Here is a 23420-nt window from a genome sequence, read left to right as displayed (position 1 = left end):
CCTTGCTTGCTCTATCACATATTGTAAATTTCACAGTTATCATCTAGGGAAACAACTCTTCTGGAAAAATGATCAAGAATCTCCACTAACTGCCAGCAAGCTGTCCTCCACAAGATAGGCAGGACATCCTAGCTGACATAGCAGGGCACCCTGAGGACAAGACAGAAGGCAGCATATGCCAGACAGGTCAAACCACCACTGATACCGTCTTTAACACAATCATCTTTCTAACTCTGATAGAGACAGCTTGGAGCCTTGAACCCAGAAGCTTTGGCAATAGCAATGCATCCAGCTCAGTGCCCACAGTCATTATCCTGGCAGTCGATTCTTATGGTGATGCAGCCTGGACCTGCTCATGCTGTCACTATAGCCACAGCTCCTGAAGACCCAGAAGACAAGGTTTTTACCACCAAAGTCCTTGGCATCATCAAGTGGTTCAACATCAGAAACTGATATGATTTTTTTCAGTGGGAAAGATAGTAAAGACTTTACCATTTGTCACTGCTCCCTAAAGATGATCGGACCTTTCTACCTGATTTACTGTAGAAATCTTCTATATGTTTTCCCTCCCCGATCAGAATGTGAGGTCCTTGAGAACGGGTGGTCTCATTTTTCTTTTCTTGTGTCCTCAGAGGTTAGCACAGTGCTTTGCACGTAGTAAGTATTTAATAAATGTTTTTACATTCATTCTTTATCAAACAGAAATCAGTCTCTGCCTCTTGGGGTTAATGATCTGCTGAAACAGCTCTACTTCACAATCCAACTTACCATAGTTTTTCAAACTGAAGCTCAACGATCAGTCTCTATCTTTTCTTTCCTGCGTTACTCTTAACTTTTCTTTTGATCATATCATGGACTCAGAACGCCAGATCTCTAAAAGAGTTTAAAGATTACCTGGTCCAAGTTCCTCATTTTGCAGATGAAATGACTTATCTAAAGTCATGCAGCTAGTTATTGGCAGTTTTGAAAATGGTTACTGATAACATTCAGATGGGAATGTCACTGCACTGGGGACCCTTGGCAAAACTCTGGCAGTAGTGTATTTGCCTAATGTTTGAATTTAGCTGTTTGTTTACCATTAATTGTATAAATAAACTGCACTACGAAGTTACCAGAGCTGAAACAGTATTTAAAAATACGGGAATATTTTAAGGCAGACAGAAAGACCAAGATGAAAATTCAATACATTTTAGTAGATAATGAATGAAGAAATCTAGAGAAATATATCAGCCAATGAAATGGGCAAGGTGTATGTTTGAGCAGAGACAGTATTAGGGTAGAATCAACTTGGACTTTACCTTTTGGTACCCAAATTTAGATGTCACTGCCAATGTTGGCTCTCCTGCAACATAGAAACAATATAGCTTATCACATAGATAGCAAGAAAAAGTTAAAATTGGAAGCTACCATGTGGTTCATTTCCTTCTTCCCTTTTCCCCCTGCAACTCAGGATAAGCTGAAAGGATAACCTCTCTGACTCAGTCCTCTGTACCTGCTCTTTCCTCCTGGATTCTCATGCCTTTAACCTGCCTCCTCAGTGATAGCTTTGTGGCATCCCTTCATGGGCTCTTGTGTTCTGAGTTTTCTCTCTATACACTCTTCCCCATTTACAAATTAACATGTCTTTAAAAGTTGATTCCAAGGTCATTGACCAAAAGAAAAAAATTATTATTGTTCCAGACATTTGAATTAAATATTAGAATCTTCAACCTCTGAGGTTTCCATTGCAGTACATTGATTGTGTGTGTGTGTGTGTGTGTGTGTGTGTGTGTGTAGTTCTTATGAATTTCATCCTTTAATGAATGTGTTTAAGTAACTACCAATGGAAGTGATTAGAAGCCCTGTACTGGGAAAGAAGATCTGATATATCTTCTAGATTATTTATTGAACTTGACTGTCTAAAGCAGAGTAGTTTGGTGATACAGTAGATAGAGTTCTGGGTCTGGAGTCAGGAAAATCTAACTTCAACTCTGACCTCAGGGCATGGAACCAAGATGGTAGAGTAAGGGAGGGACTAGCCCGAATTCTCCCAAATTCATCCCCAAACTATGAAGTAATGACTCAAAATTAATTATAGAATGGCAGAAATAACAAAATGAGAGGGTGAAACAATTTTTTATCTAAATACAACTTTGAAGGTTGGCAGGAAAGGTCTGTCTCACTGGATTAAAAGGTGAATACAATCCAGCACAGGTGCCCTTTGGGCAAGCCAGCAGCAGGCCATTCCCCAGGAAGCCAGCAGCAAGGCCCCCCACACTCCAGGCCCAGGCCTGCATTTATGTTCTGTGCCCATAGCACAAGAAGCTTGTAAAAGTGTTCCCTCTACACCAGAACCAAAGACCAGCTTTAACATAAGGGTAAAAGTCATTAAATAGGCTGGGGAAATGAGCAAAATCCAACAAAAACAACAAAGAACCTGACCATAAAAAGTTATGATGGTGACAGGGAAGCTCAAAACACAAATTCAGAGAAATACAACAATGTCAAAATATCTATACATGAAATCCTAAGGAAAAAGGTGAATTGGTCTCAGGTTCCCCCCAAAATATTCCTGGAAGAGCTAAAAATATTAAAAAACCCAGCTAGTGAAACTCCATTCGTAAATCTTTAGTGTACACATTTGGACAATAGTAATCTAGTGTTTGATAAACCTGAAGACTCAAGCTTTTGGGATAAGAACTCACTATTTGACAAAAAACTTCTGGGAAAACTGGCAAATAGTACAGCAGAAACCAAGTGTAGAACAACATTTTACACTGTATAACAAGATAAGGTCAAAATGGATACATTATTTAGACATAAAGAATGATACCATATGCAAATTAGGGAAGTATGGAACAGTTTACCTGTCAAATCTATGGAGAAGGGAAGAATTTGTGACCAAATAATAGAGAACATTAAGAACTATAAAACGGATAATTTTGATTACATTAAGTGAAAAAAGTTTTTTCACAAACAAAACCAATGCAACCAAGTTTAAAAGGAAAGCAAAAAGCTGGGAAACAATATTTATAGCAAGTATCTGATAAAGGTTTCACTTCTCAACTACATATGGAAATGAGTCAAATTTATAAGAATACAAATCATTCCACAATTAAGAAATGGTCAAAGAATATGAACAGGCAGTTTTCAGATGAAGAAATCAAAACTCTCTATGTTTATATGAAGAAAATGCTCTAAATCACTATTGATTAAAGAAATGCAAATTGAAATTGAAACAAATCTGATATGGCACCTTAGACCCATCAGATTGGCTAATATGACAGAAAAGGAAAATGACAAATATTGGAAGGGATGTGGGAAAATTGAAACACTAATGCAGTATTGATGCATTCTGGAGAGCAATCTGGAACTATGCCCAAAGTGCATTCAAACTGTGTGTACCCTTCAATCCAGGAATATTACTACTAGATCTGTATCCCAAAGAGATCCAAAAGGGGAGGGGGAAGAAACTCTTTATACAAAAATATTTATTGCAGCTCTTTTTGTGCTAGCAAAGAATTTGAAATTGAGGGGATGTCCATCAATTGTGGAATGGCTGAACAAGTTGTGGTATTTGATTGTAATGGAATACTATTGTGCTATAAGAAATGATGAGTAATATGGTTTCAGAAAACCTGAAAAGATATACATGAACTGATGAAAAGTGAAATGAGCAGAACCAGGAAAAGAGCATACACAGCAACAATAATATTTTATGATGATCAAATGTGAATGACAGTTATTCTGAGCAATACAATCATACAAGACAATTCTGAAGAACCCATAACGAAAAATGCTATTCACCTGAAAAGAAAGAACTGTTGCAATCCAAATGCAAATCAAAGCAAACTATTTTTCACTTTTGTTATTTTTTTCATGGATTTTTTGCTCTGTATTATCTCTTATGACATGACTAATAGGGAAATATGTTGTGCATGATTATACATGCATAACATATCAAATTGTTCACCAAGTTGGGGGTGATGAGATGTTTTTACACATCATTAGGAAAAATATTATTCAAAAAAATCTAGCCTCAGAAACTTACTAGCTGTGTGATCCTAGGAAAATCTCTTAACCCTATTTGCCTCAATTCTTCATATGTAAAATGAAAACATGTTGGAAAAGGAAATGGCAAACTATTCTAGTTTGCTTGCCAAGAAAACCCCCTTTGACAAATCCCTGGGTTCACTAAAAATTAGACATGACCGAAAAACTAAACAACAGCAAATGTCCAGAGAACGTATAAGGCTTTGTGAATGGGGGATGCAGAGAATTCTAAGATATGGATATTATCCTCCAGGAAATTACAGTATACTTGGAGAAACAATGTAAAGATACCTAACAATAAGAGTCTGTATGCCATATAGTAAAAGAGAGTCATAGAGCATCTGTGTTTTGAGGGCTGGGTTCCAGAACACTTGACTCATCTTCTCAAAGCATTTCTGATAGGTCAGGATGCTCTGGCAGTGGTGTGCTGGAGCTAGGTTGAGCCAGCTAGAGAGATTCCATTGGTAAATTTTTAGTATGACCATTTATACATTGAAAATCAGAAAATATTACAGATCAGGGCTTAGTTTATCATTTTGTTGATGGTCTATATTTAAGAAAGTGATGGAGAAGATATTATTAGTGCAAATTAAACTTCAAAGTGTGTCATGGTGATTTTTTTTTTGGGGGGGAGAGCCAGTTGTTAAACATTTATCAGCATGCTTCCGTGACTGCATATGCGTGATAAAATGGTCATCCAGGTAATGAGGAACCTCCATAAGTGGGCTACATTCTGGTTTTTCCTTCTTCCTTACTCCTACCCCAAGTGACCTCTCTGTTCTGGGCAGGTCAGTCTCTTTACTGCTTCTGGAATATACAAGAGTCATCCCTGCTTCTGTATCTTTCCTCATGCTTTGATATCCCCTCCCCACTTGAAATCCTTCCCATTTCTTGGAGCCCAATTCAGAACTCAGGAAGCCTTCCCCATACACTACTTATTCCCCACTATATTTATTGTATAACCCAATTCAATTAAATACAACAAACTTCCATTCAACACCTACTATGGACCAGGCACTGTGCTAGACACCAGGGACAAAAGACAAAAATAGGATACTCTCTGCCCTCAAGAAGGTTACTTTCTATTGGGACATACAATATTGTGGTGCAGTGGGAAGAGAGTTCAACGTGGGGAAGTTAGTTAGCATCCATACAGGAGGAGTAATGAACATTACTCCCTGTCCTTCTACTATGCCTTTTGGATACTCTGGCATTGAATCTACGATGCACCCTAAAGATTCTTGAACCTTGCCATCTGTCTTCCAACTATACCTTGAAGATGATCAGGTCTTTCCATTCACCCTGCTGCTGAAACTTCCTAAACATATTGTCTTACTCATGTAGAATGTGAACTCATTGAGAGTAGCAACAATTTCTATTTTCTATTTGTATCCCCACCACTTTGTGTAGTGCTTGTCACATAGTAAGCATTTAATAAAAGCTTCTTCATTCCGGCAGCAGTACATGTTCAGTAGGCTGTTGTTGAGTATAAGGTTCTGTTGAATGAATTAATGTATGGAAAAATATTAATTTGATTTTTGCTATGTGACAAATAATGTGTGAACTTCTAGAGAAACAAATAAAAAAAACCATGACAGATGCTATCCTCAAGTGGTTTACATTCTAATTTGGAGACACAATGTATCTCAGAAGTGATAGTATAAATTGAAGGAGGGCAGAATCATGTGATTTTTACAAAAAGTAGTACCTGGCACAGTCATCTTCACATGGTATTTAACCAATGTCTGTTGAGCTTAAAGGCTCGGGTCTCAGCTCTCAGACTTTTAGGAAGGCAGATTTAGAGCCTCAGGTATGGTAGAGTTGATACCCTCTCCTATTTCCCATTTCAGTGGAATTAACTGGAGTAGTAATTAAAGAAGTCATAGCTGGCATGAGGTGTCAATATTTTTGTTTATTAGTCATGAGCAACAGAATGGCTCTCTACCTGGTGATCCTTTATGGGCTCCAGGCAGTCCTTCTTGCCACCTCTGTCCTGTAGCAGCTGTTGTCACCTACACCCCCTTGCTAGCTCATACGGGAAAAAGCACAGCTCTTTCCCCACCTCAAAATTGACAAATGATAAGACGTAACTCCTCACATAATGTGTCATTCCATTTGCCGTTGGAATATATTTCAATGCAGTTTTCTCCACCCCTATCGTTGTTGGGCTCTCCTGGGACCCAGTTGGAATAGACCAGTGGTTCACCTGTTGCATAGATGAACATGCCCTCTCTCTTAGTGTCAGTCATGCCAAGGAAGGCTGACTTATTGTATACTGTGACAATCTCCTGAAGAGCTATATTCTCTGCTGCATTCCGGGGAGAGGCTACTTGCCCCCCAGCTTGGCCACATGATTGCGATGCTTTTTCAAAGTTGCCCTCAGAACCACTGCTCTTGAATATCTTCTCCCCAACTGCTCGGCCACCCGGGAACAGTTCAGCTAAAACAGAAACACAGGAGAACCTGAGCCATATGAATAGAGAAACTAGTTAATTATGATGTTAGGATGGCACTTGGGAGACTGGGAGACTAGAGAGATTTAGTTCTTTCTTGAGAAATGATTTATACAAGGTCACAAAGACAATAAGTAGCAGAGAGGGAGTCTGAACTCACCATCTCTGACTCCCAAACCAGCAACTTTTTCTGCATTTTTCTCCTTCATTTTGCTGAACAGACTATTTTATATAACTTAACATGTATAGTAGTATCAATATGATGTAAAGAATACACTGATTCTGTTATGTTAGCACAAAGGCAACATCTGGACTGACTGACTGAGTTTTTTTTGTTCTTTGTTCTTGAAGAGGACCACGACATCAGGATAATGTCATGACTTGCACTGAATTGGATTTAAGTAAGGGAAGGCTGTGCAGGGTCACCACTCTCTCCTCCAGAGCCATCTGGTTTCAGTGACAAGCTATTTATCAGGACCACTGGAGATGGCCCTAGATATTTTAAGGCAACTGGGGTTAAGTGACTTGCCCAGGGTCACATAGTAAGTGTCTATGGTGAGATTTGAACTTAGGTCCTACCAACTTCAGGGCCAGTGCTCTATCTGCTACACCACCTAGCTCTCCTACCTGGGCTGACAACTCCTCCATGAAGTCCTTCTGGCTTGAGATGTATCTAATCCTTGATTTATGCAGATCATAAATTATTTGTACTTCTGGATATTACAATATCTTATACTTAGGTTTGGAAGAGACCCTTAAAGTCATCTGCTTCACCCTCTTCATATGACTAGTGGGGAAGCTCAGGCCCAGAGAGGATAAGAGATTGGCCCAAGGTCACAAAGCTAATAAAGGGCAGAGGTACAAATCTGAATCTCAACTTGGTCATATTTCCATTATACTCTAAGCACTTGTCATAGTTTAAATTCTGCCTTAGACATTAAAAATTCATTTTCTTTCACTCATCCAGCTTTCCCAAAACACTGACCATAAAATGCAGTAGTCAATGAATACAATGCAGTTGAGGGGACTGTGCAAAGACTGAGTGCAGCCTTAGAGAGCTTTTAGAATCATCTAGAAGGCTGAATATTCCTTTTCCTTCAGCCTGGGGTATGGAGGAGGGGAGTCCTGGACTGGGGAATCTCATGGTCAGTATTAATATCTCTTTGCTGCTTTGCTTGTTCTAAAGACTCCAAGGCCAAGTAAATAGAAGGATGGACCCTGCCTGTCACACTGGCTTCCAGCCAACCCAGCCCAGAAGCTAAATTGTTTTTTCCAGCCTGCTGTTTTGTGATTTTAGAACCTAGCTGCAGCTCTGCAAGCCTTCATCAGGTTGAACTTAGAAGCCCAGACTCTTACTCTCTGCCATGGAGCAAAATCAAGCCTCTAGCACCTTCTGCTGAGACCAAGCTGCTCTCGTTGTCTCTGGGTAATTCACACCTCAGCTTTTAAGTATCTACTTGGAGGCCTTTCCCCTCAGACATACAACAACATCCTAGAGCATGACCATAATCCCATACTACAGAAGGAAGACCTCAAAATAAAGTCTTGTTCTCCCTGTTCCATTTTACCTCATTTAAAGTCCTTCCTTTCCTGTCATTCACAAATTTGGGTTACTAAGAGAAGATGCAATGTATCATTCCCAACTTATACCCTTAAACATGAATTTAGGGGCAACTAGGTGGTGCAGTGGATAGAACACTGGCCCTGGATTCAGGAGGACCTGAGTTCAAATCTGGCCTCAGATCCTTGACATTTACTAGCTGTATGACCCTGGGCAAGTTGCTTAACCCCAATTGACTCACAAACAAACAAACACAAAAAAACAAACACAAAAAAACCCACATGAATTTACAAGTGCCAGGGGGTTGCTGAGGTAGTGTGGTACAGTACTGAAGGTGGAGACAAAGGACCCGAGTTTGTCTTTGACTTACTACTTGTGTGACATTGCATCAGTCACTTATCCTCTTGGGATCTCAGTTTCCTCATCTTTAAAATGTGATCATTGAATTAGATTTAATTTAATTAATTATATTAGATGAACTGAATTGAATTAAATTATATTTTAGGGACCTTTAAGGGCCCTGGGTAAGGCAGTGGATAGAGCACCAGTCTTCCAGTTAGGAAGCCCTTGATTCAAATCAGACCTCAGATATTTACTAGCTGTGTGAGCCTGGGCAAGTCATTTAACCTTGTTTGCCTCAGTTTCCTCATATGTAAAATGAGTTGGAGAAGGGAATGGCAAACCACTCCAGTATATCTACTAAGAAACCCCCAAATGGGGTCATCAAGAGTCAGACGTGACTTAAAACCACCTGAACAACAACAAGAGCCCTTCCAGCTCTAAGTCTAGGATCCTAACCAAGTTTCCTCCTTTCCTTCAACAATTTTTTTTACACAGGCCTTCAAAAGGACTTATTAACATCCTCTCCATATCACTAGGCAGGAAATCAGTCTTGGTTCTATGAGTGAGGTTTGAATAACAAGAAACCAGGCTTAGAAAGTCCAGCAAAAGCAGTCTATGCACAGAGAACCAGAGGAGTGGAGATTGGGAAAAGACCTTGCCCCAGCTGCAAATCACTTACCTTTCTGATACCTGGAGAAACTTGTTTGGAGGGTTTTCATCTGTTCCTGTAAGGCTGCTAGTTGCTGGTTCAGAGCATTGGTTTCTGCATGAAGAGAGAGGTTTGGGAAGAGCCTCAGTTCAGCATAGGCTGGATAAGATCCATGGTACCAGCTTCAGTGAAGAGGGGGGCAGTGCAACTTCCCAGTATGCCTGAAGGGTTAAGAAGCCCTGGACTTGGGTGAACTTCAGCTGTTTCCCACAAAGTATCAGGCTTCCTGTAGACATAAAAACTCACTGACCTCTCCACCAGGTTGGGTGGGAGTAATTGCGAAGATGCCTGGATGTATATTGCTCAGTGATTTGGCCCATGGAAACCTTTCATTCTTGGACTGTATTAACACCATGTATAACTTCTTATATGTAAGAATTATATACAAGTGCTTCTCAGAGTGGGTTGTAATACTTCTGGGTTCAAATCCAGCCTCAGACACTTAATAGCTGTGTGACCCTGGGCAAATCACTTAACCCTGTTTGTCTCAGTTCCCTCATCTGTAAAATGAGGTGGAAAAGCAAATGGCAAACTACTCCAGTATCTTTGTTGAGAAAACCCCAATAAAGGTCACGAAGGGTTAGACATGACTGAAAACAACAAAACAGGTCTCTATCTTGTGCTCTGTTCCTTACTCTTTCTATACTTTTTCACTTGGTGATCTTATCAGCTTCCTTAAATGCTGATGATTCTCTAATTATCTTGGTAATTGGTGACTTTAAGGCCAAATTGGCTGGGGGGGAGGGGTCAGGGGACAATGAAAACTGGGACAGAAAATATGATCCAAGATCAAGAAATGAAAGAAGTCAAAGAACAAGGAGTATTCAGGAGGCTGGTTATTACTAATATTCTCTTCAAGAAAGGAATAGGAGCTAGGTGGCGCAGTGGATAAAGCACTGGCCCTGGATTCAGGAGGACCTGAGTTCAAAGCCAGCCTCAGACACTTGACACTTACTAGCTGTGTGACCCTGGGCAAGTCACTTAACCCTCATTGCCCTGCCAAAAAAACCCCCAAAAAAAAACAAAAAAAAAAAAGAAAGGAATAGGAAAGTTCTGGGGTGCCTGACAACAGTACAGAGAATGAACTTGACTGTAGCTTGACAGGTGACAGGTTACCCATGTCGACCAAAGATCAAAATCAATACCGTATTAGAAGAAAGTATAAAGTATAAACTTTTTCATGAGAGAAATAGGATGAGTGATTACATGAGTTCTATGTCATTCATTCAAAGAAGCTTTTGTCTTGGGGGAAAAATGGGAAATGAATAAAAATGAAGGCATTTCCTCTGGTTCCTATTATTTTAAAAAGAATCATTGAACTTAGAATCCATATATTTCCCAAGGCAGGGAGGGGCAAGGTGGGAACAAAGTGCTCAAGTACTGTCTCAGGTAGTGAACCTAAATGCAAAGTGGGAAAAAGTGATAGTTTAAGGCAACATCTATTAAGAATACACATTCATTTATAACAGCATTAGAGAGGAGGATGAAGGCAGATTACAAGCTGTATCACCTCAAAGTTCAAGAAAAAATAGTGGAGGGGAAAAGGAGCCCAAGTAAAGTTTACCATCAAGCACAGCTGAGCTAGATACATTAAGCTTTTCAATTCGACAAGCAATTATAAAGTTCCTAGGATGTGCCAGGCTCTTGGGACTCAAAGACAGAAAGAAAACAGTTTTTGAATTTGAAAAACGTACAGGCTAAATAGAAAATAATTTTGGGGAGGAATGAAAGCACCAGGAATTAGGGGAATCAGGGGTCCTTTAGGCCATGGCTCCTAAGCTTCTCCTTGAAGGAGGATGGAGTATGGAGTATTTTTAAGGCATGGGCATCAGTTGTAGGAGGGAATGGAGGCAAGAGATGGAATGATTTCTATAAGGAATTGCTAATAAGCCAATTTGGCCAAACGTGAAATGCATGAAGGAGAGTATGATGGAATATATCTGGAAGTGCTTTCTGATATGGGTTTGGGGTAACTCTCTTTATGAAGCTAAACTAAAAGATGGACATACCTAAGAAGTAAGGGAGATAAGCCTATTAGGTGTGGCTGCTGCCTGAGGGGAGCCAGGGGACAGATATAACTCCAGAAGTCAGAATTACCACCTCTCATTCAAACCTTTCCCCACCCCTAAAGGGAACTTCCCATTGTCTGGTGGTGGTCACACCAACAACATCTATAAAAGCTTTTGCCTTTCTTCTGTTGGACAAGCAAGATGGCTCTAAGATATCTCCTCCCCTCGAGTGGAATCAAAGTCTTTGACTTCCTTCTTGGTCACTTTCTTTAAGCGCCCAAATAAAAGATTATTTTATTCTAATTGGATTGTGTGCTAAAGGTATAATTCTTTAAGGATCCCTATACCACCTATTTCCCCTGTGACAATTTCTATGTATTAGGACACAGAGTAGGCTGGAGCCAGACGGTATAGAGCTTTAAACACCAAGCTGAACTTTAGCATTGAAGCAATAGAAAACTCCTATAATTTTCATTTTGTTTTATTCAGGGGAGTGACATGAAAAATCTGTTTTGGAGAGCATTTATAGATGAAGCTAAAAAGAATGCCTGTCATCAAGGAGCTTACATACTATATGGGGAGATAACATGTACATACACAATAGATATAAAATTAAATCCAGGTAATTTGATTGGATGGCTGCTGTCAACTAGGGGAGATATGAAGGAAGAACAAAGGGTACAGGGGACAGCCTGCACAAAATCACAAAAAATGGAGACTTGTCATGTCTGATCAATAGCATTAAGGCTATTTGACTGAACCATAGACTGTGTGAAGAGGAGATATAAATAATAAAGTTGAATATCTGGAAGATAGTTACACTGTGCAGAGCTTACACATCAGTCATTTTGATCCTCAAGATAAAAGTGAGCTACTGAATCACAAGCACTTATTGAGTACCTATAACGTGCTAATCATTTTACTATGTCCTGAAGATACAAAGAAAGTCAAAATTAGTCTCACTTGGTTCTCCAAAAGTTTACATTCTGGGGGGTGAGGAGGGGAGAGATTTAAATTCTAACGGAGAAAGAGGGTCAGACCTGTGCTTTAGGGAAATTACCTTGGTAGCTTTGTGTAGGATGGTTCAGAGGCAGAGAAAACATTCAGAAAGATGTAGCAATTCAAGTGAAGAAAGCCAGAAGCAGTGTGTCAGGTGAATACCAAGAAGGGGGAGGGATGGACAAAATGTTATGGCCGTCAAATTGAGTTGAACTCAAAATTGACCAGAAATATGGGATGAGAGAGAGCAAGGAATCAAACTGAATGAAATATCTGTCAGCATTTCTGTTGTGATCTATCCATACCATTAATGACAAGAGAGTCAAGATAATTTCATTCTTGTATTTGTATCTCCAGTGCCTAGCATAGAGCCTAGCACATAGCAGGCTCCTAAAAATGTTTGTTAATTGATTGCCTGGAAAATAGATTGAATCATAATGGGCTCAAATGGGCCATGAATCAGGAGCTTGCATTTGGTTCCACAGACAATGTAAAGCGATTTATCCTCATCATTAATGACATGAGTAGGGACTGTTTCAATTTTTTTTTTGCATCTATAATCTCTAGCACCTAGAACAGTGGTTGGCACCAAGTAGGTTCTTTAAATATGCTTATTACTTGATTGATGGAACCACCATATTTGCACTCTCACACTTCCCTAAACATTGTGCAATGTAAGCACATGCCAATAGCACTTGTAAAGGTGAATTTCAAAAAGAGCAGCTAAAGTTTCTCATAAATGCCCAGAAAACATCTGTGATCGAGGTAGCGAGGTACTGAGCAGGTGATAGTCAAGACATATTAGAGAGGAGAAGGTACCAAAGGAACAGAAAGTATTGAGAGCTATGCACTGACACTATCTACAAGAACGATCTACACACGCACACACTGAAAGTATCCTTGATGAAAATGTGAGAAGGGAACATGTAGCCTTTCACAGACAACATTCAATAGACTACATTTCCATTGCTATACACCTGTGAGGCACAGAGAATAGTAGATATTCGAGTGTGTTTTGATTTTAAAAAAAGAGATGTGTGATTCAATAGGGCAAAATTACACCTTAAAGTCTCTCCTCTAACAAAGTGTATGTCAAGATTTTATGATAGAAACAAGAACAAAGAAATTTTTTTTCCATGTTCCTCAGAAAATCATGAAAGAAGTGATGAACAAGGCAAATTCTCTATAAAAGTGTTTTCCAGAATGAACCACACATGTTCTAAGAAATAGAGAGATTCCCTGGAAGAGGCATTTCCTTTCTGTTTCCAAGGTTTACAACTTTTAAGAAATCTTCAGTTCTTCACTTTCCTCACCCCACATATTCAATCAGTTGCCAAATCTTGTCAATTCTGACTTCATCACAATGGCTTGATTTTGATGTCTCCTGGTCCTGCTTTTGTCTATTCTCTGAAATGTAAGAAAATAGGAGGATCGTGGAGCTGGAGAAAATGACCTCTACTTCATCTGCTTGGCTGGCTTACCTGGGAGACCACTTTCACCTTTGGCTCCTTTCTCCCCAGGTACTCCTCTATCACCTTTTGACCCAGATGGGCCTTTTGGTCCTAAGGGGCCGGGAGGACCAGGGGTTCCAACCGGGCCTAATGTTGAAAGACAAGAAAGAGACCAAGAATGAGTCAGTTTAATGCACGTAGCTGTCTACAGAATGTTCCCCATCTTGTCTGAACAATGAATAACCTTGAGCCTTCCACCTCCCTTGACTCCTCAACAGAAGGAGTGGGCCTGACTCCAGTGTTACACAAAAGGAACTTCAGAGCTGAGGGCACTGGAAGAGAAATGGCTTTTGGAGATTCCCAGGTCCTGCTTTCCATCACTCACCAGCTGCTCCAGGATTTCCAGGAGGTCCTCTTTCACCTGACACTCCTTTCTCCCCCTTAGGGCCTGAGGGGCCTATTGCACCTGTGGGACCTTGGGCCCCTTGTCTTCCTGCTGCTCCTGAGGATAGAACAAAACAGCTGCTGTTCACTTAGGGGTATTTTGGTCAATGCTTTCTAATCTTCTCTTCCGTTGGTGGCCGTATACAGAATACAAAATGGGGAAAGGTTAATCAGTGGTGTGAGCTTGCCATTGAGCCCATGTTTATCATTACCTTTCAGATCTGGCAGGAGAACTGCTTATAGAAGGCATTAATTGCATAGTGAAAAGAATGCTGGATTTGGACACAGGACCAAATGTCCTGCATTTGAATCCTAGTACTGCCACTTAACTGCTCTCTGAACCTGGCTGAGTCCCTCTCTCTCTTGGAGTTTCAATTTTATCATCTGTAAAATGAGAGTGTTGGGTGGATTAGATGGTCCTGAGATCCTTTCTACTTCTTTTTTTTTTAAATTGATGTTTTATTTTATTTTATTTTAGTGAGGCAATTGGGGTTAAGTGACTTGCCCAGGGTCACTGTGTTAAGTGGCTGAGGCCGGATTTGAACTCAAGTACTCCTGACTCCAGGGTCAGTGCTCTATCCACTGCACCACCTAGCTGCCCCTCCTTTCTACTTCTAAACCTAGGATTCTCCCAGAAGTGTTTCCTTATTAATTGCCCTGTACATCTAATACTTCCCATTTCCCAGCACTTGGCTAGGGTTCATATTCTGTTCTAATACATCCTCAACTTCTTCCTTGTGTATATTCTTCTTCCAAGCAGACCGTAATCTTCCTTAAGGTCAGGGACAGTGTCTGATATTTCTCTTCTATCCTGAAATATGATCACAGGATTACAAACACAGAGCTGGAAGCAACATGAGAGGTCATCCTGTCCACCCCCTCATTTTCCAGATGAGGGCACTGAGGCTCACAGAGACATGATATGTCTTGCTCGGCATCACACAAATGGTAAATATGAGTTAGGATCTGGACCCCAAAACCAGTATTGTTTCCGCTGGGCCCTGGTGAATGGCTGTGGAATTCCATTGGAGCATTCAGTAGAGGTGTGGACATGCAGCAGACTCTCTATTAATGTTGCTGGAATGAATTAAGAAAAGATTTAGGAGCAACAGTTAGGCCCTCAGAGCATGGGGTGGTATTAAGAAGAATGATGGTGTCTATTGTCCCTTTAGGGCAGAACCACTGTAGAAAGGAAGGATGCTCAGTTACCAGCTTTCCTGGCAGGAGATATGGAGGAGAACTTCAGGCCATTTTGTCCAGTATTTCCCTTTTACAGATGAAAAAAGACCTGAGGCTTACAGAGGCAAAGATGAAATGATGTGTCCAAAATCAGAGCACTGATTAGTAACAGAGCTCAGTTCCATTTCTAGACCTGACCTCTTTCCAAATACTTCAGATGATTTCTGCCAAATACTTGAGATGATTTCTACTCACTGTTATCTTAGGGGATTGCCATGGACTAAGTGCCAATGCTTCTTTAGCCTAGTCCCAGCACCCACCTTTGGCTCCAGCTTCTCCTTTGGGTCCCTGTTCACCTCGAGGTCCTACATTCCCCTGTTGTCCAGGGAGACCAGTTTTTCCAGGTGGACCAGGCACACCTGGAGCTCCAGCGAGTCCTGAGGGAAGAACAGATAGATAAATTGTGGCCAGTGATAGGCAAGACAAGATGAACTGTTACCTGATCAGTATTTGTCAGAGGCCATACTTTAGCTCAGACTTTCTGACTATGAGGCTTTTTCAATATATACTATACCACACTGACTCATACATATAGCTCTGCATGTGTGTCTGTATATGTATCTGAATTTACACTTATATGTAAAATTGTATATAATATGATGTGATATACTATCATGTAACTAATATAAACAAAATTTATATAAAAATGAGATAACAGTCTCACATTTATTTCAGTCTTAACTTCTATTATCTACTTTAATCTTCACAATAACCTTGTTAGGTAAAGAGTAAAAAAGTTATTATCCCTACTTGACATATAACAAACCCAAATTTCAGAAAGGTGATGTTACCAATGTCAAAGAATCATGGAATTGTAGAGGGACCTTAGCAATCATCAAGTCTTCCCTTCTCCATTTAAGGTTAGGAAACTGAGAACCAGAGCTGAATGGGTGAAGAGATATGCTCAAGCTCATTAATTAGTAATAGAATCAGGATATAGGATCAGGCATTTTTTTCACTAAAAAAACAATAGCATTTTCCCCACTACACCAAAGCCTCCTTCCATCCCGGCACTTACCTTTTTGTCCAATGTCTCCCTTTGGGCCTGGATCTCCCATGGAACCATTTTCTCCTTTGGGTCCAATGGGACCGACTTCTCCAGTTAACCCTGATGGGCCTCTAGGTCCTGGTAATCCTGTTCCAAGAAATGAAATAGACTTTTTGATCAGAGCCAGTGTAAAGGCAAGAGAAGCTCTTTTGTGGGATATGTTGGCCAAGAACCCATCATACGAGCTGAGTTTTTGCTTCATTTTTTCCTAAAGCAAACACATTTTTTAAAAAACTGAAACAGTGGCCAAGGAGTTCTGCCAAAACATGTCATTATTCAAAATGCCTTTATTGATCATCTAGCCTATGCAGAACACAGTGATAGTCACAGATATTCACATGTGGCACCAACTCTCCAGGAACTTATGGGACTTTTGTGGACATGAACAAATACATAGGGGGAAGTACAAAGATTTGGGAATCAGAGGACCTGACTGACTTACAATCTCTTTTCTGCTGATCAGTGACTGTGTTCCTGGACAAGCTGCCTCCTCTCCTTTATCTCTAACACACAAAGTTAGGTCGAGAGAACTCTAAGGTCCCTCCAGGTATGACTTTAGGATTGTAAGATAATGTGACTGATAATATAGCTGTGATCATAGGACCCAGGGGAGGAAATGGAACTTTTGTGTCATCTAGCCCAAATGAGATGCAGATTTTTTTCTATATGACCATTGAAAGAATTTGTTTTGCTTGACTGTCCATGTTTGTTTCAAGAAATTTGTTTTTCTTTTCTTTTTTTCCCAACAGGGAGTGGGGTGGGAGGAAGAGAAAATAAATTTCTGTTATTTATTTTTTAAATAGAGAGGCAAAGAATTCTATAGATATGAAATTTTGTAAAATCACTTTTAAGAACATTTTGACTAGTTCCCATTTTGTCTATAGCAAGACCCTGCTCTTCTGGTTTTCTTAGGCTTATGTCTTTTACCATCACTGAAGCCATTCAGATGGAACCTTCAAGTCATTTCAATCTGTGGTTGAGCAAACAACTTTCATTCTACTAGCAAAACAGTTTCTCAAGTACAGTTGAGGTCAAGGGAACTGATTGCTGAAAAATAGACTCTCCACCAGGAGCCATGAGAAATCAAAGGGCTTTTTCAATATACCAGAAATTAATATTTGCTTAATGTTAAAACCCATTAAAGACATTCAACATAGCAACAGACAGAGAAACCCTGGCAGCAGAATATCCATGTCTCCTAGAGAATCAAACACAAAACCTCTTATCTACCTGGATCTCCCTTTTCTCCTCTGGGTCCTTCTCTCCCATCTCTCCCATCTCTTCCAGGCAATCCATTTTCCACAGGGCCACACATAATCAAGGCACAGGCATCTGGAACTGATCTCTTGGAGATTCCTGCAGCATGGGCATCCAGGATGTGAATGAAGAGGACCAATGCAGAGAGGCAGAGAAGTACCATGGCCCCTGGCTCTGAGCTATAGAGGGAGTAAGAGGGTTCATTAAATTCAGTCTGTTTCAGGACAGGGGGAAGGATCAGTCATGTTGGCAGCTTGTGGTCAGAGATTCTATTCTCTTTTTTATTGATTACAGTCAGTCACTTGGCGCATCTAAGCAATAAGGGCTCACAGGAGGAATTTGGGATTGGTAAGGTAACATTTTTGCAAAGTGCTGTTTCTCATTTCAATCAAGCTACTCTCTATATATCATGTATCTTAACATATTGAGAATCTGTGTCTATCCACATTTGCTTTCCTTAATATATGCCTCAGTGTTAAGCCTTGTATAGTAGAGGGGAAAATGAAACTGAATTATGATACACTCTTCCCAACTTACTTCAGTCATGATACTTCTACTCTAGAATCATGTACTCAACAATAACCCACACTGTCCCCCCTGGATCCCTTGATTCTGAAAGGCAAGATGTTGCCTTATTTCACTGAATCCTTGGACTCCATTCCTTTTATGGGTTAGACTAGCTTTAGAGATCCATATATCTGTCAGTCTGTCTCTGTATCTGTCTATCTTATTTAACTGTTATCTCTCTTATCTTCTGTGTCTATCTCTATCTATCATCTATCTAGTGTGTATATATTTATCTACATAGTCTGCTTATCCATCCATCCATTCATCCATCACCACCACCACCACCATCATCTATATATCTGTCAGTCTGTCTCTGTATCTTTCTTATCTTCTGTGTCTATCATCTATCTAGTATGTATATATTTATCTATATAGTCTGCTTATCCATCCATCCATCCATCCATCCATCCATCCATCCATCCATCCATCCATCCATCCATCACCACCACCACCACCACCATCATCTATATATCTATGAATCTATCTATGTATCTATCATCTCTCTATCATCCATCTGTCTACCTAGATTATAATACATATACAAGTTTTCTCCTAACTTCATATCACAGTCTAAGCGATGCATTTTCTTCATCCATTTTCTTTTTTCTTTTTCTTTTCTTTTTTTTTTTTTTTTGGCAGGGCAATGAGGGTTAAGTGACTTGCTCAGGGTCACACAGCTAGTAAGTGTCAAGTGTCTGAGGCTAGATTTGAACTCAGGTCCTCCTGAATTCTGGGCCGGTGCTGCTTTTTTCTTATATAGGTAATTAGCCTGAATTTCTGAAGTTTTGCATTATTTTAAGCCTTGATACAAATAGAATAATATTGACTGCAAACAGGAGCATACGGGGCCACCTCTTCATCCATGATAATACTTCCATTATTATTTCTAATTTGGGAACTGATACTCAGTACAATTAAGTGACTTACCCCAAAGGCTCTGGATGAGTTTAGAGCAAAGCTAGAATTAGAAATCACATTTCCTTGTTCTCAGTATAGAGTTTTCCCTGCTCTGACATGCTGCCATACTGTAATATATTGTATTTCAATATCTTGCTCTATTTTAGGGAAGACACAGGTAGAGGCTGATGACATGGGAGTCTTATCAGGTCTTTCTGATTTCAAGTCTAACACTTTATCTACTTCCATATATATGTGGAATCACACACACACATATAAACACAAATTATTTATATATTGCAAATATGTATACATGTGCATATATGTATGAATATGGAAGATCATAGATACATTGGAGTAAAGAATTTTAGAAAAATCTTTTCAATTTCCTAAAGGTAATCCAGATATATCCATATAATCTATAGATATAGTCATATATCTTGGGCATTATATATGTGTATACATTTGTATATATGCATGAGTATTTGTATGCATATGTGTGTATCTGTCTGTCTACTTACTATTTGGTTAATTAAAAGTCTTGGATATACACTGCAAATAAATCATAAGTTGGGTGCAGAACTGAACAGAAAAAAAGAGAATGTGCTAGATGATATTTGGGAAAAAGCCAGTTTCTTTTAATGACCATAAACTTCTTCCAGAAATAAAGACATTTTTAACGTCAATATTCTTCCAATGACTTTGTGTGATTGAGTCATAGAAAACTATAGCCTCTGAAAAATTGAAATTGAAGATGATCTAAAGAGGAAATGGAGGTGTGCCTGCTAGAAATCTAAAGGCTAAAGGCTAAAAGGATCATATAGGGAAAACAGTGTAACCAATTTCATTGAAGAACAAAGATCCTAACAAGAGAATTTGGCAAGGTACTCCATATATTAGGTCGACCTCCTCACCTAACATCCTGAAAACTTAAAGAGACACACAGAAGACAGGTAGACAAGGCTGGGTCATGATCTGCATTGCCGGAAGGAGTATAGACAATGACGAGGTCGTAGATAGATTAGCTGGTTTGTTCTTCAAACAATTAATTGATATATGTGAGAAAACTGAGGTCCAGAAAAACCAAGTGACCATAGTCACACAGTTCATAAATTTTGGAACCTGGATTTGAACATAGCTCTTTCTGGTCTGCAAATAGGTCTCCACCATGGGGTTACACCACGTGACCTCTAAAAAACCCTTGTGATCCTATTATTTCTTATCTTTCTTTTCTTTTTTTGGTGGGGCAATGAGGGTTAAGTGACTTGCCCATGGTCACACAGCTAGTAAGTGCCAAGTGTCTGAGTCCAGATTTGAACTCAGGTCCTCCTGAATCTAGGGCCAATGCTATATCCACTGCACCACCTAGCTGCCCCCATTTCTTGTCTTTCTTTTAGCAGGCCTTTGAGGTTTGATATTTGTGCTAATTCAACACTGAATCTAATGTTAAAATAGAGATTCTTTGCAAGTAGCAATTGATTCTTTCTGCCATTTATTACTCTGGGGCCTATGTTCAGAATCTCAGTCGTTTCCAACCAATACTCAGGGCTTTTTGGCATATCTACTGGCTTGAGGACACATTTTAATTAAACACAAGTTTACCTTGATTCTATGGGCTGACTTGTCTACTTTCTCTATGAGAGGTCATCTGGGGAAGGATATCTCTTGTTATGGTCTTTGTTCCATAGAAGAATTTGAAAAACATTAGGAAACTAAGACAGAAAAGGGGTTGAGAGCAGGTATCATATCCAGGGTAAAAGCTTCTGGCTGGTCTTTTGGATGGTGGACCACAGCATAGACATCTAAGTACAAGACTAACATGGGTATATTCTGAGCATATGTAGTAATTATAATAATCATACCTAGCATTTACATATCCCTTTAAAGTTTATAAAACACTTTACAAAAATCACATTTACTCCTCACAGCAACCCTATAAGGTAGGTGCTATTATCATCCCCATTTTACAGATGAGGAAACTGAGGCTGATAGAGGTTAGGAGACATGCCCAGAGTCACATAGCTAGCAAACCTCTGAGACAGAATTTAAACTCAGGTCTGCTTGACTCCAAGTCCAGCATGCCATTCACTAAGCTGCCTCAGCTTAGGTGTCAAATTGAATCCCACCCACCCTAGAAGCCTAACTTCATATGTATTGAAAGTGATCCCCAAGCCACGAAGATGGGAGGCATCAGGTGGTACTCACTCACTTGTGCCTCCTGGACCAAGCAATGGAATCAAAACCAAAGATGGATCCATGAATCCTTACCTCCACCAACTACCCTGAGCCTAGAAGATCCAGAAGCCAGACTGGAGGAGTCAGGCAGTAGGTTGCTGGACAGAGAGCTGAAGAAAGAGTGGGGAATGGGACACTGGGACATTAAAATCCTTCACTTTCCCGGAAAGGCTCACAAAACAGGTCTTTAAGAGAGACTGTGCTCTCATTTATATTCCATCTCTTGACCCTTCATTGCTCAACCTTTCTGGTAACTTCAAGGAAGTACTTTTTTATGAACAAGCTCATTTTCATAGCTCAACATAGCAAGTATGTCTTATGAAACTTGAATAAGGAAGGTTTTAAGGATAGTAATTACATAACAGGCTCATAAAAGGTTTTGAAAGGAGCAGGTACAGCCAAGAGAATAGCAACTCTATTTCCCTGGCTCTTCTGAAAAGCTTTCTATCACCTTGATCACCAGTGCTGCCCCAATTCAATATTACATGCAAGAATGACTTCCATTAAACCTGAGTAGTCCTCTCACATCATTTCTCTCATTCAGGTTACTCAACCAAGGGTGACTTAAGAAAGTGAGAAAGTGATATAAATAGATTATGTAGTGTTAGAAGAAACACTTAACTATATTTCACAATCTGAGATAAGTTTTATTTCAATTCATTCCAATTGGGTGAATGTTTCTAAGTACTTGTATATAGAACACTGTTTGGACACTGGAGAAATTAAAAAAAAGTTTTTGAAGAGGAAGTCTTAGCTGTTTGGCTCCAAGTCAAGGAATAAATGCCACAATTGCTAAAGAATTAAAGGTTTTTGTCATCCTAAGTGCAGCAGAGAGGTAACTGGTGAGAGTGTGTTGCCTGCAACACTTTACGAATGAAGAATTAAGTGGGATAAGCAGAGTAAAGTATGTCATAAGAAGATGTCTGATTAGAAAAAATTGTGGGGTCATGCACTTCATTGGTATACAGGTGATCTAGAGAAAGTTCCCATCATTTTGGTTGGAGTCTTTGTGGAGGGTTTATGTGAAAAAATTGATATGAGTTATAGAGGATGGGAAGGTAGAGATGGGTTTCAATTTGCATCACTGAAAGGCATATATGCAATGGCACAATCACAGATCCATTGCAATATCAAAGAAGATATCATCTTTGCCCTCATGGAATTTTTGTTGTTGTTTAGTCATTTCAGTTGTATCTGATTCTTTGTCACCTTCTTAGAACATTTTTAGGCTTGATAATGTCCCTCTTTAAATACTTCCCTAGAACTGATTTTAATACTGCTGATGTGGCGTGATCAGGGATTATCACCTATTGTTCTGGGAACCGTGACTCCTCTTGATGCAATTTAAAATTACATTGATTTGTTTTGTCTACTGTTACACCATTGACTCAAGTTGCATTTACAGTGCACTAAAACTTCAAGTTCTCTCCCAACACCCACATATCCCACATTCTTCTCCCATAAAACCAAGTGAAAAACTTCATATTTATCCCTGTTAAATTTTAATTCTTGGCCTTGAATATTGTTATTAAAATGCGTCTTTATTTCAGGAAGAAGTTTATGGTCATGAAAAGAAATTGACTTTTTCCCAAAGATCATCCAGCACATTCTATTTTTTCTGTTCAGTTCTGCACCCAACTTACAATTTCTTTGCAGTGTCATATTTATTATATTATAAAATACCAAGATGATCATTCCCCAAGTGCCTGTCTCTCAATAAAAGGGTATTAACTCTTTTTTGCATTAAAATTCCAATAGAAGGGGCAGCTAGGTGGCACAGTGGATAAAGCACCGGCCCTGGATTTAGGAGGACCTGAGTTCAAATCCAGCCTCTGACACTTGACACTAGCTGTGCGACCCTGGGGAAGTCACTTAACCCTAGAAAAATCTTTGCAATTTCCGAAAGGTAATCCAGATATATGCATATAATTGATAGATATATTCATATATCTTGGGCATTATATATGTGTATGCATTTGTATATATGAATATGTATTTGTATGCATATGTGTGTATCTGTCTGTCTACTTACTATTTAGCTAGTTAAATGTCTTGGATATACACTGTCCATGTTGGGATTGAATTAGATAGCCTTTGAATTGCCTTCTAGCTCTGAAATTCTGTGACTCTGAACCTGAATTTGATTTTATTTGTTTGTTGTTGTTGTTCTTGTTTTT

The 23420-nt window shown here is 39.5% G+C and overlaps 1 protein-coding gene across 1 annotated transcript; it reads right to left on the bottom strand.

The window, feature by feature from the left end:
- Positions 1-6095: 6095 nt before the first annotated feature.
- LOC122743571 (pulmonary surfactant-associated protein D-like) lies at positions 6096-17707 on the bottom strand. Its single transcript, XM_043988628.1, has 7 exons — positions 17518-17707; positions 16258-16374; positions 15500-15616; positions 13942-14058; positions 13587-13703; positions 9068-9151; positions 6096-6472 (listed from the first exon to the last, which is right to left on the bottom strand). The coding sequence occupies exons 1-7, from the start codon at positions 17705-17707 to the stop codon at positions 6096-6098; spliced, it is 1119 nt and encodes a 372-aa protein (XP_043844563.1).
- Between the last annotated feature and the right edge of the window lie 5713 nt (positions 17708-23420).

This window comes from Dromiciops gliroides, chromosome 2, assembly GCF_019393635.1.
Source record: "Dromiciops gliroides isolate mDroGli1 chromosome 2, mDroGli1.pri, whole genome shotgun sequence".
In the NCBI taxonomy this organism is placed as follows: Eukaryota; Metazoa; Chordata; class Mammalia; order Microbiotheria; family Microbiotheriidae; genus Dromiciops; species Dromiciops gliroides.
The sequence above is the reverse complement of the archived record's forward strand: the minus strand, read 5'-3'. Positions and strand labels throughout refer to the sequence as shown.